Genomic DNA, 16655 nt, shown 5'->3' with positions numbered 1-16655 from the left:
AGTTAGCTTTATTAGAAATGGCTTCAGCAGATCAGACAGCAGAGAGAAGGCTTTCTGGAGAGCACCAGTGGACTTCTCCAGTAGCACATGATGATAACCTGCAAAGGACAGAATTAATGCTCAGTTGGGTGTCTCCAACCTGGTGCTCTCTGCTTTCCAGGGTTAGAGGCATGCTCTTATCTCAGGTTAATTACAGCTGCACAGACTGCTCAGCCCTAAAGCTCCAAAGCAGCTCAGCCCACCACCCTCTGCAGCCAGCCTGAGAAACTGTCATCAGGAGTACTTCACCCCCAAAGAGCATACAGTGGGAGCACTGGGCACCATCCAGAGCTAGCTCAATAGCACTTGTAGGAAAAATAAAAAGCTGGTCTAGTTTTCACAGAATTCAGTCTGACCCCCAAACTGTTTCAGCTGTCTGCAGGCAACTGTGTCACTGTGCCAGAGGGCAGAGACCAAGTCTAAAGATAGAATGGGTAAAAGCACCAAACATGACCAAAGCAGCACCTCCTCACTACCTTCCCTTGAGAAGCCTTGCAGCTTAAGAAGGTGTTTCTCTTGCCAGAAACTTCCCCCTCTCCAAAGCACTGGAAAGAAAATCCCACAGGCAGCAGATCCTCCAGTGCTCTTACACTGTCTCTCATTCAGGAGATAACCGTAAGCCCAGATGACACTCAAGGAGGTGAGCCACCACTGCTCACCCTTTATTAACAAAACTATACTGTCCATCAAACACAAACTCCTTGAAGCAAAGCAGAACAGCTGTGGCAGGCAGCAGCAAACTCATCATGCTCTTGAATGCCACCAAGGGACAGCTTGTGGCTCTTGCCTCTCCCCATAGCATGGAGCTGCTCTGACAGACAGTCCACAATGCTGAGACAACAAACTTTGGTCCAGACTCAGACAGCCATTCGTGGGCAATTAGCTTATGCACTGACTGCTTGATCAACTCACCTGCTTGTTTTCCCAACTCCTTTGTTAGTCTGCAGAAAGCTCAGGGGAAGCCCAGGCAATTATATCTTGGGAAAGGCTCCCAGGAGCCTGCACAAGCTAGCTGATGGGTTTGGGAATGGGTTCAAGAGAGAACTACCCAAGTCCCTATTAACTCTCCATATGCCTCTGTCCAACACAACCCAACCCTGGGAAGTTCAGTGGGACAGAGTCCATCAACTAGAAAGGATTAAAAGTCCTAGTGCAGCCATGAAACCTTCCCTTGCAGTCACCTTGCACTTCTCACTCAGCACCAAGAGATTCAATTGAAAAGTTCAAAGTTTAAGAAAAAAAACAACCTGCACACAGCTGTTTAAAAAGCACTCCCTGAGTTGGCCCTGCCCCAGGCTATAAAGGGTCCCATCCCTTCTGCATCTGCACTCTCTAGGTTCATTTTGGTTAGGGAAATAATCTCACATCACATCATTTCACGTGGGAACTTCTTAATCACCCAAGACCCATCACCTGCAGTGCTCTGACAAGGCTGCAGAGCTCTTTGGTGATGGGAAATGAGACATCAGTGCCCACACCTGTAGCTAAGATGAGCCTAACACAGAACATAAGCTAACAAGCATTAAAGTAAAGCAGTCATGAGGTAGTAAGAGCTGCTTGCCTTCCTGCCAAAACCAGCCAAGCCACAATTCTCTCAGCACCATATTTCAGCTCACCCCTTCAGTAACTGGATACCCTCACACCCACCCTCACTGGGGGGACTCTGAAACTGCCACATCTTCCACTGGAAGAGGACATGACCCAGCCTCCCTGCCCACACACTATCAGATCAGCTACACAACCCTTCCTCTAAGACACATACCCTCTTGGCTAGTCCGTAGCCCTTATTGTTGCCTCACAACCTCCTTTTCCAGAAGCAGAACCTTTGATGTTTAAAATGGAGGACACTTCTACTGCCTGCCTAAATCACAACCTATTTGTGATTTAATTCAACCTCCCCTGCTTCCCATCACAAACAGTTGTTTACAGTGCTGTTTACCAGCTGCTGCCTTTCAGCCCAGCCAGGGCTGCACTTCACTGGCAAATTAATCCATCCCCCCAGACTGACACATGCACAACCAACCCCACCTGGAAAAACAACTTCTCTGCTTCAAATCTGGGTTTGAAACCAAATCTTTGGCAACCTTTCTCACCCCAGCCCCATGCACTTCAGACCTTATTCCTGTCCAGGCTTCTTCACTGCTTTTGTCCCTGCCAAAACACCCATCAAGGTACTACCAAGCTCCCTGGCCCTTTCTACTGCTTGTTGCATGCAGCGGTCTGAAACATGTTTTCATGCTGAGCTCCTGGGGCAATAAACTTGCTCTAACTTGAGGGGGGGGGGGGGGGGGAAGGAGACAACAAGAAATAGGCATTGTGGGCCAACAGAGAAATATAATCCACAAACCTTCCAAGTTCCCACTGTTTTAGGCTCACTTCAGCTCCTGTGCTGGCTTAGAGCAAAGGAAAACCTGGCACCCAGCCTCCCTGGCTTTTGCTCATCACCATCTTCAGGCCCTGGGGAGCACATAATAGCTGAATAAACAGCCACAAGGATAAAAAAAAGAGCATCCCAGAGGCACAGCTCCCTGCAGATCTGCCAGAGCTCTGTTCACTGCTTGAGGAGCCCCTAAGATGTGTCATCTGCAGGGTAACAAATTACCAGGGAAGGGAAGAGAGTGAGTCATCCTCTTTGACTGACCTTTGTGTCAATCAGCAGAGGGAGAAGACTGCTCCCGAGCTACTCAGAAATGGATAACAAGCCATGTGGGGCTGCGTAGGTAGCAGTCACAGGCCAAGTCCCAGCCCCGTTCAACACAGGCCAATGCCCACACAGGCTCCATCTACAGGGTAGGGTGCTTAGAGAGGGCAGATGAGAGGCAGCGAGCACAGCACAAGGGAAAAAAACACCAAGGAGCAAAAACCATACTCAAGACTGTGTGTGGGAAAAAAACATAATTAAAAAAACAGCAGACCCTTGTTTTCCTCACCACGGCTGAGTCAGACGAGTGTGAGGTTTAAAGCTCGCTATTTCTGTGCTAAGCCACCTGCAGCAGAGGGAGGAGGGACGGGGGACAGCGTTAGTGACAGAGCGGAGGGGACAGGACGAGGAGCGGGACCGGCGCTGCTCCGAGGCGGGGACAGCCGGCCCGCCACCCCCGCCCTGGCCACCGGGGGGCTTAATCCCCCCTCATAAAGCTCCCCAGGGCGGCACCGAGAGCGGAGGCCGCCTCGCACCTCAGCACAGCGGAGCCCTGACAGGACAGACCCCCGCCTGCCTGCCTCCTCCCGCCACCGACAACCCCCACCGCCCCGCGGCGACCACTCACCCGGGGCGACACCGCGACGTATCCCGTCGTAACGGAGGCAGCCGGCTCCCTTCACCATCCCGCCTGCCTCCTCCCCCCCCCCCCCCCCAGCTGCGTCTTAATGGCGCCCTGACGAGGTAACGGCTGCACCTGGGCACCCCCACCCGCCGGCTCGTGCCGCGGCCTCGTGCGAATGCCTCGTGCCACCGCCTCGTGCAAAGGCGGGAGGGCTGCACCTTCCCCTTCCCCCCCCCCCCCCCCCCCCGCCGGTTTATTAATTTCAGCCAAAATAAGGAGCATTAACAAGCCCAACCCCATCTCTCCGTCTCCCCCAAAAAGTCTCCCAGGGACGCGCGGGTGACGCAGGGACAAAGGCACAGTGACAGCATCCTGCCCAAGGTGAAAGGGCAGGCTCTGACACGCGTTTTTTTTCAGTGAGAAGGTGGATTTTCCCTTTCAAAGCTGCAGAATCGGGGCTTGGGGTTTGGTTTCAGGGTGGGAAGGAGCCTGTGGGAGAAGGGGTGCAGGGTGAACCTGCTGCAGCACCCCAGGGTACACAGGCAGAGCCCCTAAACGCTGGTGGGGCATCAGGGAGGCAATGGAGACCTTGCTGTGCCATAGCTTGACAGAAGACACGGGGGGAATTTGCAGTGTGTAATGAAGACTTCACACCAGACTCACTCACCTGGAAGAAGAGATGGGGCTCTGCCACATCGCAGGCAGCAAGTTTCAGAGCGTGGACCACCAGTGCTAGCACAGGGGCTGAGGCAGCAACCCTGCGTGGACAGGCTCCCGCAGGCAGAAACACAACTCCTTCCCACCTCTGCCAGTTTGAAATGAATAGCGAGCAGCTGTCACCCCATGTAATCCATCCTCTGAGCCCCTTCCCCTGTCCCCAAACTCTTCTTCTGCCCAGCAGCCATTTTCTGAAGAGCTGTGGAAACCCTGCCCATCTCTGCCTGTGTCTGCAGCTGCTGTACCCCAGGGCACCCCTTTCCTGTGCCCCCATCCCCACAATTTGGCAGCCCTGGGCACTCACCACTGCCAGGTGGTCCCACAGTCCTGCAAAGGGAAACACATGCCTCTTCCGTGGTCCGCAATCCGCACACAGCTCCCTGCCAGCACGCAAGGGAGTGCCCGTTGCACCTGCTCTTGGGGCAAAGGGCTGAATTTGTAGCCAAAACCAACCCCCTTCCAGCCTTGCTTGGCAATTTCCCAGCAGCAGGCTTGAGCATAAACCCTCCCCTACCTGCAATCCCCAACTTCTCATTAAAGGGACCACATTCCTCCTCCCTGTGGATACTGCATTTTTTTCTTACTCTTCAGACTGTGACCCTGAGCTTCCAGGTATTTATTACAACAGGGGTTTCACTAGTAACTTTGGCCTCATCTGTAGAAATGAGGGCTTGAAGACATGGGAGGTTTTTGCTGCAATGTGCTGTTGGTGCTGTCCTTCCCAGCAGTGTCGTACCTGGGTGCAGTGTGAGCATACCCAAATGAGAGGGTGTGGGGAGCAAACCTCTCTCAGCACGGCTGCAAAGAGAGGTAAATGCCTGGGTCCTCGTCCTATCTTGCTGCTGGCGTCTGCGTGCATCGGTTCAGTGTGGTCCTGGGAAGCGCAGAGTAGCTCTTCACTGCTGCAGCACAGGACAGACACAAAACCTTGACCAGAAGTTCATGCCAGGCATCGTGCATTGTGAGAAACTGCAGGGCCACAGGGGCAGGCAGGTGAATCCCCTTCTCATGGAGTCAGTGCAGAAGTGCCATCTTCATGCACTGGCAGAAGCACAGTATGGAATGCAGGAGTAAAAGACCTCCACAAAACTTTGCTAAAGCTCCCGCTCAAGCCAGCCCTCCTGCAGACCTGTGTGGGATCCTGAGCTGGCTTTTCCAGACTGTCAGCTTTTCTGGATGTGCTAAGTTGGCTTCAAGGGGCCTAATTTCAGCAGCAGGAAGAGACAGTCTTGTGCAGGTCGGGAACTGATGCTGTGGCCTCAGCCCTGCTACATTACTTGCACACACAACACATAACCCGTCAATGCCACCCTGGCCAGCACTACATTTACATGCAACAGTGACATGGTGACAAGTGAGGGCTCCAAACATGCGAATGTCAAAATCTTTTATTTACAACAGTCTCCAAAAATCAAGGAACACTGAAAATAGTGAGGGTAGGAGACAACTTACAAAAGTAACACGCGTACGTTACATCAGGAATTGTGCTACATCACTCTGAGAACCGACACTCTAAGGTCTGCACACGATGTGGTGAAACGGCAGCGCCCTCCCTCCCTCCATCCTTGGAGTGCTCACACCTCTTTCTCCCCTTGGCTTTTGAACCATCCTCCCTCCCGTTTGTTCTCTTCTGCTTCCCCCTGCAAACCTTTCTACTCATTTGCTTGTTGCTCTGCCTCTGGTCCTGGTCATCACCCTCCTGTCCCCTCCAGCAACTGCCCAAAGGAGGAGTAGAGGGGATAAAGCCGAACAACCAAACAACTACATCCTCAGGATGGAGACAGGCCTGAAAAGACTTTTAGCTCCAGGACTTTGGCTACTAAGCCAGGGCAGAGCAGTCAGCAGAGGCCTTTGAAAAACCTGTGAACTATGGCTTGTGTGCTATCTGGGGTGAGGAGTGATTTCGGAAGAAGTAACCAAGAGACTGAGAATTTGTCCTGCCTGGCTGCAAATCAATCCGCACAGCTTCCTTTGTGGACAGTGTGGGAGGATTTATACATGTCAGAGGGTTAAATAAAAAGCCTTTTATAACCTTCCAGGAGGGCAGGCTGCTCTGGTAATAAAATTCAGTGCAGGACAAGCTAAAAAAATTAGATGCTGTGACATAAAGCAACATCCCAGTTCGTTCCAGCAGAGACAAAGCCAGGGGTCTCCAGAGACCACTGCATCCAGACTACCATATCAGTGGTCCCAGTAACTCTGTAAGCATGCCACACGTCCTTCTCCTTGGGGATATTTCTCAGGCTGCCTTTGCTCTGGCATAGTTTCAGATCCAACAGGGATTGAGAAACACAGCCCCACTCAGCCACTGATCCCCTTTCAGTATCTGCAGCTTTTGGAATTGCCAAGGTCAGTGTCCAAACCTGATGCCCCAGTTGCCTGTACAGACCCTGCGTGAACCCAGCACCTCAAGAGGCACCACAACATAAGGAAACAAAGCAAGCAAGGAGACCTGGGTCTATTCCTTCCTCTCACACTGATCTTTGCAAATGACATCAACTCTGTTCCTCCTTGCTCCAAAGCTGGTTTCGACAAGGCTGTTGTGAGCAGGGACTCTCTCCCTGAGTGTCCACAGCCACGGGGGAGCCTTGAACTCACTTAGCAACTCCACTGAAGGCAATGAGCAGCAACACCAGCTCTGTGCATATATCACAGTGCTTCAACACTGGGGAGCAGTGCTCTTCTGCAACTGCCCTGGGCTGGCAGACCTTCTGGTGAGGACAGCACCCGCTCCAATTTGTAGGAGACTGCACAGTTTCAGGATGAGCCCCATCCTGAAACATTAACATCAACTTTTCAGAATGTAACCCCCAAAACAGGATTTACTAGAAATAAAGGAGTGGGCAGTTAACAAAAAAATTCCATTGCAGTGTGCTGTTACCGGGAACTTGTGTACATTTCTTTTTAATTGCAGCAAAATTGTTTTGAAATGGAAAATCAGAGCATTCTCTTCCAAGTAAGGCTGGTCTGCTGTGCTCTAATGTTTAAAAACATGAAAACTGACAGCTTCATATGAAGCTTTTTAACTCCCTAGCTTCCTCTGCTTGAGAAATTCTCCCTGAGACAAGCTCTAGCCACTTTTAGTCCAGACTCTGTGAGCACCCTGGGCACGAGCAGCTACCATAGAGAAGGCTGAACCTTGCTCAGCAAGATGACAGGGCCCAAGAGATGGTCTGGGAAACAGAGGAGTCATCAGAGAGAGAAGATAGGTAGAGATGTGGGAGGAATTAATTTAGGGCAAGCATCTGCTCCCGGAACAGCGCCAGACAGGTGAGGCCTTGCTTTTTATTGCTATGAGCATCTGCCTCAGAGCACCGATTCCCAGCAGGGCTGTCAGCCCCACCTTCACATTTGCTCAGATAAACCCATCCATTTTCTTACCTCTATAATTTTATGAATATTTTCTAATCCCAAGGAAGACACTGCCTACATGGAGATGGATGTACACATCTGCTACTGATTTATTATCTCCACAGACACTTGGGGAGATCAGGGTGTTGCAAACATTTTGGGGAAGACTGGGCCCCATCTCTAAGCCTCTTTCACTCCACTGCACATGGAGAAAGCACCAGCCATCCTCAACATAGAGCTGTGCAGAGTGAAATGGTGATGGGGCAAGTGTCTAGTTAGAGCTTAAGACCAGTGTCATGACTATGTTTAATCAAGTTTTCAGGTTACCAACATCCAGCGAGTCCTTGCAGTGAAAAGCATCACCTAGGATCATCTCCTGGCTCTTCTGCCATCCTACTATAATCTGGAGTAAGTTCCTCCTCCTCTCCTTGCCTCAGTTTCCTTGCTGGAGGGGCACAATTTTCTCAGTATGCCTTTGTGAATCATCTGCTACAGCTCTGCACCTATCTCAGTCTCATTCTTCTTTCTGAATCACTCTAGCCATTGCTCTCCTTTGTCCAAGTACCACCTTCTGTTCCTTTCTGGACAAACAAGCGCAAGGTGAAGTCCTGCTCCAGCTAGTGCCAGCCAGCCCTTCTGCACTAAGCGAGCCTGGGCTGGCCAGAGAGGAGAAGGGAAAATTGATAACTTGTCCTTTCCCCTGCCTGCTCCAGAAAACAGATGCAATCCTGTCAGGTGCCAAGAAATCTGTTATTTTTGTCTGCAGATCAGATGCTGCCAGATCAGACCCAAGAGACATAAAAGGTTTTCCACTACTTTGAAATTAATCTTTGCCTTCCAAGAGCGGCTGCATGAATAGTCCCAGCATGGTGTGTCCAGAATCAGTCTGGAGGTGGGGGGCTTACAGAGCCTCTTTATAGTGAGCACAAACATAGGACACCAGGGGCTTAAATGAGCTTTAAACTTGGCAGGATTCAAAGCACATCTATGCCTTGTCTTAAAGGCCTTTCAAGGTTTCTTCATGCTCATAGGAGGAGGAACTTCCTCTAAGGGTGGACTCAGCACCTTATTCTCTTGTCTGGTGACCTTGCGAATATCCATCAGCTTTAACACCCCAAAGAGGTTGAAGCATTAGCTAAATTCAGGTCAAGCCACCAGCCAGAGCATCCATGGCAGCAGCGCTAGGGCTACCTTGCTCTCCCCTGCAGCACCCTCACAGGTCTCATGGGGCTGTACATCATCAGCACACTGCCCTCTATGCTCACTGCCACTTAGGAGTGCTCAGAGCACTACTACTAATTAAATTTGGAGAACAGACATAAGGAAAAGCATGGCTTACAGATCAATGTTGGGGCTGAACTGTGCACAGCAGTCATCAAAGCAGCACAGCTTAAGGATAGTGAAAAATCCTTTCCAGAACCATTTATTCCTGGGTTCATTATGAAGGGACTGGTGCAGATCAGAGATAGGCGCAAGGAACATTTAACAGTTTGCAAAAACAGGTAACTAGGCTGCAGCATGGGATGACAAGGAAGAAACCAGGTCTGCTCAGGCTCTCACCACCCTCACTACCTGCAGCAGGACTGCTCTGGATTGCCCCTGGTATCAACATGAGTCCTGTCCTGGCACTCCTCTCTCCAGCCGACGCCTTGGGGAACCTAGTTTAGGAACAAACATTTGATCCGATTTCACAGGGATGACATGATGTGAAGGTGTAAGACTGGCAGGGATCAGAGCAGGGATACACTGAGCGAGGCAGAAGCAGCTGTTGGTCTGTCTCAGCAGCACCGTGCCCAGAACTTGGCTGGCAATGGGGATGTGCTTCCTGGAATTTCCATCTTAAAAAGGGGGTCAATCCAGACAGAGAACACAAAGCCACGAGGGACATGGTATCTGCAAACAAAGGGAGGCAGGCTGCTTTACGGCCACCCCTCTCTATTGGCATCCCTGTAAATAACATTTAATGCATCTCCCAGGGGGCACGACCCCTCCCCTTCTGCCGAGGACCAGATGTGCTGCATATCAATGCACACACTTAGCTATTTCAATTTTAAAAGTATGATAGAATCAGTGATGCTTAAAATGTACTTGTTAATGGCACCAGTTTGCGATTTCATTTTACTTTAATATAAGCCATCTGCTCTGAGCAGGCAGCAGCCGCAGGCTGAAGCTCCGCTGCCCTCACGTCTCCACAACTGAGGGTGTCTCTAAGGTGCCACAGAGGATGCACCACTGTTTATCCATGTGTGCCACCAGGTATGGACTCTACCTGGCCCCCGTGGTTAGCTTGCCCTCAAGCTAAGAGCTGACTGCTATGACCAAAAGGCTCTGCAGGGCCCTCAAGGCTGTTTTCTTTCCACCATGAAGAGCAGAGTCAGTGACTGGTGAGGTCACACACTGAGCAGGAGGTAGGACTGGGCATCAATACTACCTTGCCCTCACTACTGAGATGAGGGACAGGAGGGCAGGTCGCTGAGGGCACCGCTTGCATTCCTGATGGCTGTTCACAGACCCAAGTGATCCCAGCAAGAGGTGCACTGTCCCTTCAGAAAGAAGGGGAAAGCCATGTGTTCTGATGCCCTCCACAAATGATGAAAGCAGGTCACTGCAGGTGGTGCCACCCAGCATGTCTAGTTTGGATCCCACAATGACACCCATAACAGCTCTTGTGCAGCAAGTTCACTGCTGGTCTAGCTTGGGTACAGGGCAAAGGGTTCCAGAAAACGCTATTTCCCATGCCTGTCCAACAGCTCACTGCTGTTTTTGAAGGCTCAGGTAATGAGGCACAGGCTTGGTGTGGGGGTAGGACATCACCTCAAGAGTCATCGTTGCAATGCTGACCTTGGCCAAGGGGAGGGGAGGGGCAGAGGGAAGGGTTTTGAAAGGGATCAGATGGCCTTCCCACCTTCTCCTCTTTTAGCTTTGCGGTTCCAGAAAGCTCTGTTCAGTTAAAAAAAAAAAAAAAAAAAGAAAAAAGAAAAGAAAAAAAAAGAAAAAAAAAGTAAAAGCAGAAAGAAAATTGAGAGAAGGAGCCCTCCTCCCCTCCTACTCACAGCCTGAGGTATTCCCTGGGCAGCCCTCACTGTCCATCATCCATCCACCACTACCCAAAATAAATACAAGTTTAGAGCAAAACCCATTAGAAAATAAAGTGCATCTGGAGTTGAAAAAACTTCTGGAAAAAGGGGATTTTTTTCCTCTTTTTTTTTCTTACAAAAAATATCCTTTAAAAAAAAGAAAAAAAGAAAGGGAGCAAGAGGACAGAGCATGTGGCTCTTGGCATAGGGTTTACAGGGCTGTCCCATTAGGGAGAGGGATCTTAAATCCACTCTTCAGCAGGGCAAGGCAGATGCATAGACCCAGCAGGCCAGCAAGAAGCACCCCCACCACAGCCTTGAGGCAGGAAGTCCTGCTGCGGATGAAGGTGCCAGGCCCCATGATGCTCAGCAGGGCTGTGCTCACAGTTAATGTGTACAGGATGGAGACTCCTGTGTTGAGGGCCACAATCTTCCCAAACTTAGCAAAAGGGGCAATGATGCAGAAGAAGAGCGGGACGGTGGCAATCACTGTGGTGACGGCGCTCGAGACAATTGCCACACCCACGTGACGGACCGCTTCAATCGTCCTCCACTGGCGGCACGCTGTGGGGTCCTGGCAGAAGGGACAGCAGTGTTAAGGGGGAGGGCGGACAAGCACATGGGGCTGCACTAATATTTTAGCCTTTGAGAGGGTGGCTTAGCTCATTGCGTCCTGGTCCAGGACAAAGATGCTACGTGAGCACAGATCAGACAGTTCATGCAGTCTCTGAACACACTGGGCAAACAGCCATGAGGTTAAAACCACTAGAGGCGAAGTCTGCTGGATTTTGTGCCCCCTTTCAGCCACATCAGACTGACTGCTGGGCCTACGCAACAGAGGCACTGCATGCAGACACTATACCTGGGATCAGAGATCCTCAAGCTTTTGTGGTCTCCGTCTTCCCAAAGAGGCAAAAGATGTTAACAAGGCCAGAGAAGACCTGGAGGTCTAGCACAGCACAACAAAGCAATTTGCAAAGGTTACAGAATGAGCGTAGGGCCATTCCAGCACAAGACTGCCTTCACTAGGACACAAAAAGGGGTTGCTTTGCACACAGCTGTGGCCAGTAAGAAAGAGACAACCATGTGGGTTGGACCCTCAGCTGGGTTTACTGTACTTGGGTACACATGCTCATATCAGTCTGACTATTCAGCTGGACAAGCAACAAGCACCCCAGGCATGCTGTGAAGGTGGCAAGACACATCTCCCCTTGCCCATCTTGCCTTAGGTCCTGCATCACAGCCAAGTGGCATGAAGGGCATGAGAGGAACAGATGCAAGACTATAGGAAGAAAAGAGCTCACCTCTGCCTGGTGTAGTGGCAGGTTTTCCCCTGCCAGCAGGTAGCCCTCCACCAAGTGCACGCAGTAATCAACAGAAGAGCCAACGAGGATGGAGAGGGAAATGGCTTCCACAGCTCCCATTTCCCAGCCAGACCAGTACATGATAGTCACCACCAAGCAGACCACCCCTGTGTGAAGAAGGTCACGTTAGGCAAATATAAAGGACTCTAGGACTGCTGCCCAGGCCTACTGATACAAGTCAATCACTGGGGAGTTTGGGATCATACCGCTGCAGGTCTGCATGCTAGCCAGTCCGAATCTTGTACACACTCCCTCCTGCCCACAGAGGCAAACACCTCCCTCACCTTCCCTTTCCATAGGGACCATTCAACAAGGTAATCAGACCTGCTGGGGATAGTGAAGCACCTAGTTAAATATTAAGCAAACTGACAGATGCCAGTCTAGACTAATGCTTGTTAAATTAATCCAAACCCAGGAAAGAGGGCCCTTTGTTTTGCTTGCTGGAGTTACACAGACGCTGAGCACATGCACAAGTTTTTCTCAAAGGCAAGAGTGATGTTTGTTTGTGAGTCATGTGTGGGAGACTAAGTGGTTTTAAAATGATAGATTTGATTTTTCAACTGAGAAGTTTAGCAACACACTTAGACCACAATATCGTCAAATCACCAGCCAGGGAGAGGGAACTATTTACAAATTTACTTCAAATACTAACAAAACTGCTAAAATATTCAGCTTTTAAAATCTCCCACTGCTTAGAAACAGCAGCCATGGTGCAGATCCTTGGGAAGTAGTGCAATTGTTATTCAGAGCATGTGGGACTTAATCACATTATTATACATAACAGGCAGGGATGGCATTTGTGTAGCTAAAACCCTTATTTAAACAAATAGAAGGGATTGTGTAGATAAAACACACTGGGAATTAGACACACAAATCTATTTTCCCAATGAGGTTCCCATGCATTTGTTAAGAGTTTCTCCCATTCACCTACGTATTATCAGGACTGGCTCCTGGAGAGCCAGAAGGATTTACACAGAGTAAGAGCAATTCAGTTCAAATCACCAGAGACTCAGCAGTGCCACAACCCACCAATTTCAGACAAAGGGAAGGTTTGACATATTGGAATTGGTGTTTTTACCTAAAATGCTGAGCAGCACCGGCAGCAGAAGGAGGATGTGAGTGGTAAACACCGCCACTGCAGCCACACAAATAACCAGCGAGAGGACGAGACCGTACAGGGCACTCTGCACTCCTGGAAGAAAGAGGGCCAGCTAATTTGACTCCTGGAAGGCAACAGCTGGGATAAGAAAGGCACCATGTCCCTGTTGGCAACAAGGCAGGCAGGGACTCACTGCGGGGAGATTGGAAGGGGAGGATGAAAGTGGAGAGTGGATGATCAACTTCTTCCCTCTCACATCAGCAGGGCAGAGTCCCTTCCTTTCTCTATTTCCCTGGGGTCTGCCTAGGATTTTGACAGTGTATGTTGCTTGGGTCAGAAACAAGCTTTAGGAGTTCGCACAGCAATGGTAAGGGACTGAAGATGTAACGCGTGCCCATCAAATGGCACAGAGCGTGCTGTGAAGATGTATCAGAGAGCATGGGCTCCTCAGGGAGGGAAACATGGTGGTCACTTGCCTATAATCTCCATGAAGATCTGCTTCCAGTGCTCACAGGTCTGGAAACCGTGCCGGAGAGCAGAGCCCTCTGGGAAGAGCTGGAGTTGCTGCTGCAGGAATGTCTCCCATTTCAGGTAGTCAGCGTATGTCTGGAAGGAAGATTTCCCTTTGTAGGTTGTCTGTAACAAGATGAACATGTTATACTTGTGTCCTGCTCTTTGGGGCAGGGTATGCATGGCAAGGGAAGAGGTAGAAGCAGCCAGCTGGAGCTGCAGCACTAGGCAGAACTGGCAGTGGCATATGGGTAAATCTGCCACCAGCTCTTTGCCTGAGCTCTCACAGTAAGAGCTAATTGTGGCATAAGCAGCCACTTCTAGTAACTTGTGAGTGCAGGCATCTGTCTGCAACAACGCACAAACACTAGCAAACACTAAATTATGGCTGCAAATGGAAGTGGCCAGTGCACAAAGAGCAGAGCTAACCCCCCAGAATTCACAAGAAGAAACTGTCACAAGCATAGATGGTGATGCCATGTGCTCACCGATTCAAATGCCATGGAGATCCACTGCACCTTCCCATCCTTCACCCCCACTGCCCCATGAGAGAGCTGTCCGGGCAGCAGGTTTGGCTCAGGGATGTTCTTGCACTCAGGATGCAACATCTGCAGAAAGGAGGAGATGCTGTAACCTGGAAAGAAAGGAAGAGCAGGGGATGAAGAACAGGACAGGGAAAGGAAACATGTTGGAGCAAGGGGGGAAAAAAAACCAAGAGAAAGTTGCAGGCCCCATTTGTCAGCAGCTGCTTCCCCTTGCAACTCTAACTTGCCAAAGCCCTTGAGGTCTTGGCACCAGAGCCCTCAGCTGTTGCTGGCTTGAAAGGGCACTCTGTGCCATCAGCACTGGACAGGGCACTACCAACCCTGTTTGTCCCCAGCTGTCAGGAAGCAGTATGAACAGAAAGTGCTGAGGAGCTGTCTGCCTGGCCTCGAAGGGTTTTTCTTCAGGTACAAGAGACTGGCTTTTGGCCTGAAGCCAATATACACTTCCTAGACTCAACTCCACAACCTTGTGACTTCTGAAGTTGCAAGAGAGAGTTACTGGTTGGGTATGTGAAGCCACAGGGGCAGTGAGTAGCCTCATCACAAGGAGATCAGGTGTGATTTGCTCATTATTCAGGAGCTAAGAAGATATTTACTTGTCCAAAAGATTGTAAAGTGTATCACAAGCAATACCCATGACTGGAAAGAACAGATACAATTCTGTTCTTATCTTCCCTGGATTAAATCCCAAAGAATATTCCCAGTGTCTTCCAAGTTAAAGACACCATTTCTCTTTCTCACCTCCCAGAAAGCACAATGAGGGGCATGTTCTAGAAGGGTAAAGCTACCTTGGGAAGAAAAGGGCAGCAAGAAGCAGCCACCCTTTCTGGTTTGCTGTTGAGGACCCCAGCTCAAACAAACACTGCTGCAAACAGAGCTGCAGAATAGGAGTCTGATGTTCCCATCCCACTTGCTGTGTATTTCTCATCCCCCAAATGGTTGGCACAACACATGGAAGCATGAGGTGAATGGCCCATGGAGATGGGAGCTGTGACTTAAGCCAGGTACAAACAGGCAGAGCTGTGCTGCAGCCAGATAAGGAGAGCTGACTGCTGAGAAACACCTCTTCTCCCTGCACTGCCTGTATTTATCATTGACTGGTACCTCTTTTTCCTATCCCTGCTTCATCAAGCTGGGATCTGAAAGTTTAAAAGCCCTTATCAGCCACACTCTTCAGACTGGCGGGTAAGAACCAGTCTCCACCCAGGGACCCAGAATCCCCCCAAGGAGTCTGTGGCTGGTGTTAGTCCTACCTACCAGAGGGCAGGCACTGAGCCCCTCCTGGCTTCACTAGCTCGATGTTGCTGGCTATGGCTTTGCAGAGGCGGCACAGGTTGCCAATCTCTTTGAAGAGGTCGAAGCTGTCATCATAGATAACGCTGCCCTTTCACAAGGAGACACAACAATAAGAGCACCACACGTGAGGCATACACACAGCAACTGGCACAAGTAGGCAGAAGCCGAGTCCTCTCCTGGCTACACAGCCTGGGACTAGCTCATACAGACCTTATACAGACAGGTTATACAGTGGAAGAACCCAGCAGACATCTTTGCCTCACCAGATAACCCAGGAAGAAACTACATGCTGCCTGCTCCCCACCCACGTAAAAAAAAAAAAAAAAAAAAAAAAAAAAAAAAAAAAAAAAGGCGGGGGGGGGAGGGGGAAGGCAGGCAGTATGACAGAAGCACTAATAAATGAATAGCCACCATACCATGCCCAACACCATTAGGGTCTGCCTAAGGAGCAGCTCTGAAGCCCTAGCAGCACCCAGCACGGAACTCCAGTTTTCTGCACACTCCACTGCCTGCATTTCACACTGCCCCCTCCAGAGGAAACAGGCAAAAGCCAATTCTGCACAGTGCCCCCAAATCATAAGGCAGGAAGAACAGCAGAAAACCGAAGTGCATTTGCTAAGTAACCAGAGCTAAGCATATTTTTTCTGGAGAAAGGCTGTGAACATGTCAAGGTATCAGATCTGGGAGAGAAGCTGTTCCTGGAAAAGTCACATTTAGTAACCTTTCCCCAGAGTAATTGATTTGTATTTTTTCATGTTAATATCTCATAACAAGATAAAAAAATATAGAAAAATATCAGTTCCCTGGATCTTGAATTTGTAGTGAGATTTTCATACTCAGCTCAAGATGGGTTTGCTTCTAAAATCCTCAGGAAAGCCAGATTTAGACTCAAAATTAGAAGGTTAGATACTGCATTCAGAAAGGGATTTTCTGAAAAGTCTGAAGTGATTTCAATAAGGGCTTCCTAATCTCCACTATTTGTGAATTTGCTAGAACAGAAATGTACTTTTAGCTCATCACAATGCTACCATCTCTGCTATTCCATCTGTCTAGACTGCTGGAACACACTGCCTGGGCTGTGGGGATTAATTAAACACCATCTAGGGAGACCGTCCTTCACTCATCAGCCCCGAGCATGCCTGTCCAGCATGCCAGAATGTGTGTACCATGTCTCCGATGACGTGGTTGTCCGGGCGTCTTGTGCGATTAACACCTCTGATACCAAACACTACAAACACCATGGCTCCTGTGTCTACCAGTGGCCGCACTGCTGGCTTCCCACAGCCCGTGTTCATGCAAGGATTAAATCCAGAGGTGGCTGACAGCTTTGCTTTGGGTGCTGCTGTCAAATACAGAAGAAAGGTTGGTTACATCAGAAGGCAGCAAAAAAG

General features: G+C 49.9%; 1 protein-coding gene across 10 annotated transcripts in view; it reads right to left on the bottom strand.

Annotated features, from left to right (window-relative positions):
- Nucleotides 1–5399: 5399 nt before the first annotated feature.
- Nucleotides 5400–16655, bottom strand: part of DISP3 (dispatched RND transporter family member 3) — an 89212-nt gene continuing 77956 nt past the window's right edge. For 9 of the 10 annotated variants that reach the window (XM_049807208.1, XM_049807200.1, XM_049807218.1 and 6 more), the window contains 7 exons: nucleotides 16431–16606; nucleotides 15226–15352; nucleotides 13912–14057; nucleotides 13390–13549; nucleotides 12893–13006; nucleotides 11755–11921; nucleotides 5400–11024 (listed from right to left, as the gene is read on the bottom strand). In XM_049807208.1, the coding sequence (XP_049663165.1) occupies nucleotides 10662–11024; nucleotides 11755–11921; nucleotides 12893–13006; nucleotides 13390–13549; nucleotides 13912–14057; nucleotides 15226–15352; nucleotides 16431–16606 (1253 nt within the window). In that variant the 3' untranslated portion in view covers nucleotides 5400–10661. The remainder of the gene's footprint in view (nucleotides 11025–11754; nucleotides 11922–12892; nucleotides 13007–13389; nucleotides 13550–13911; nucleotides 14058–15225; nucleotides 15353–16430; nucleotides 16607–16655) is intronic. The other variant, XM_049807239.1, reaches the window with a different exon arrangement.

The sequence above is a fragment of the Accipiter gentilis genome, chromosome 1 (assembly GCF_929443795.1).
Source record: "Accipiter gentilis chromosome 1, bAccGen1.1, whole genome shotgun sequence".
NCBI classification, from domain to species: Eukaryota; Metazoa; Chordata; class Aves; order Accipitriformes; family Accipitridae; genus Astur; species Astur gentilis.
This window is presented reverse-complemented; position numbering and strand designations above follow the sequence as displayed.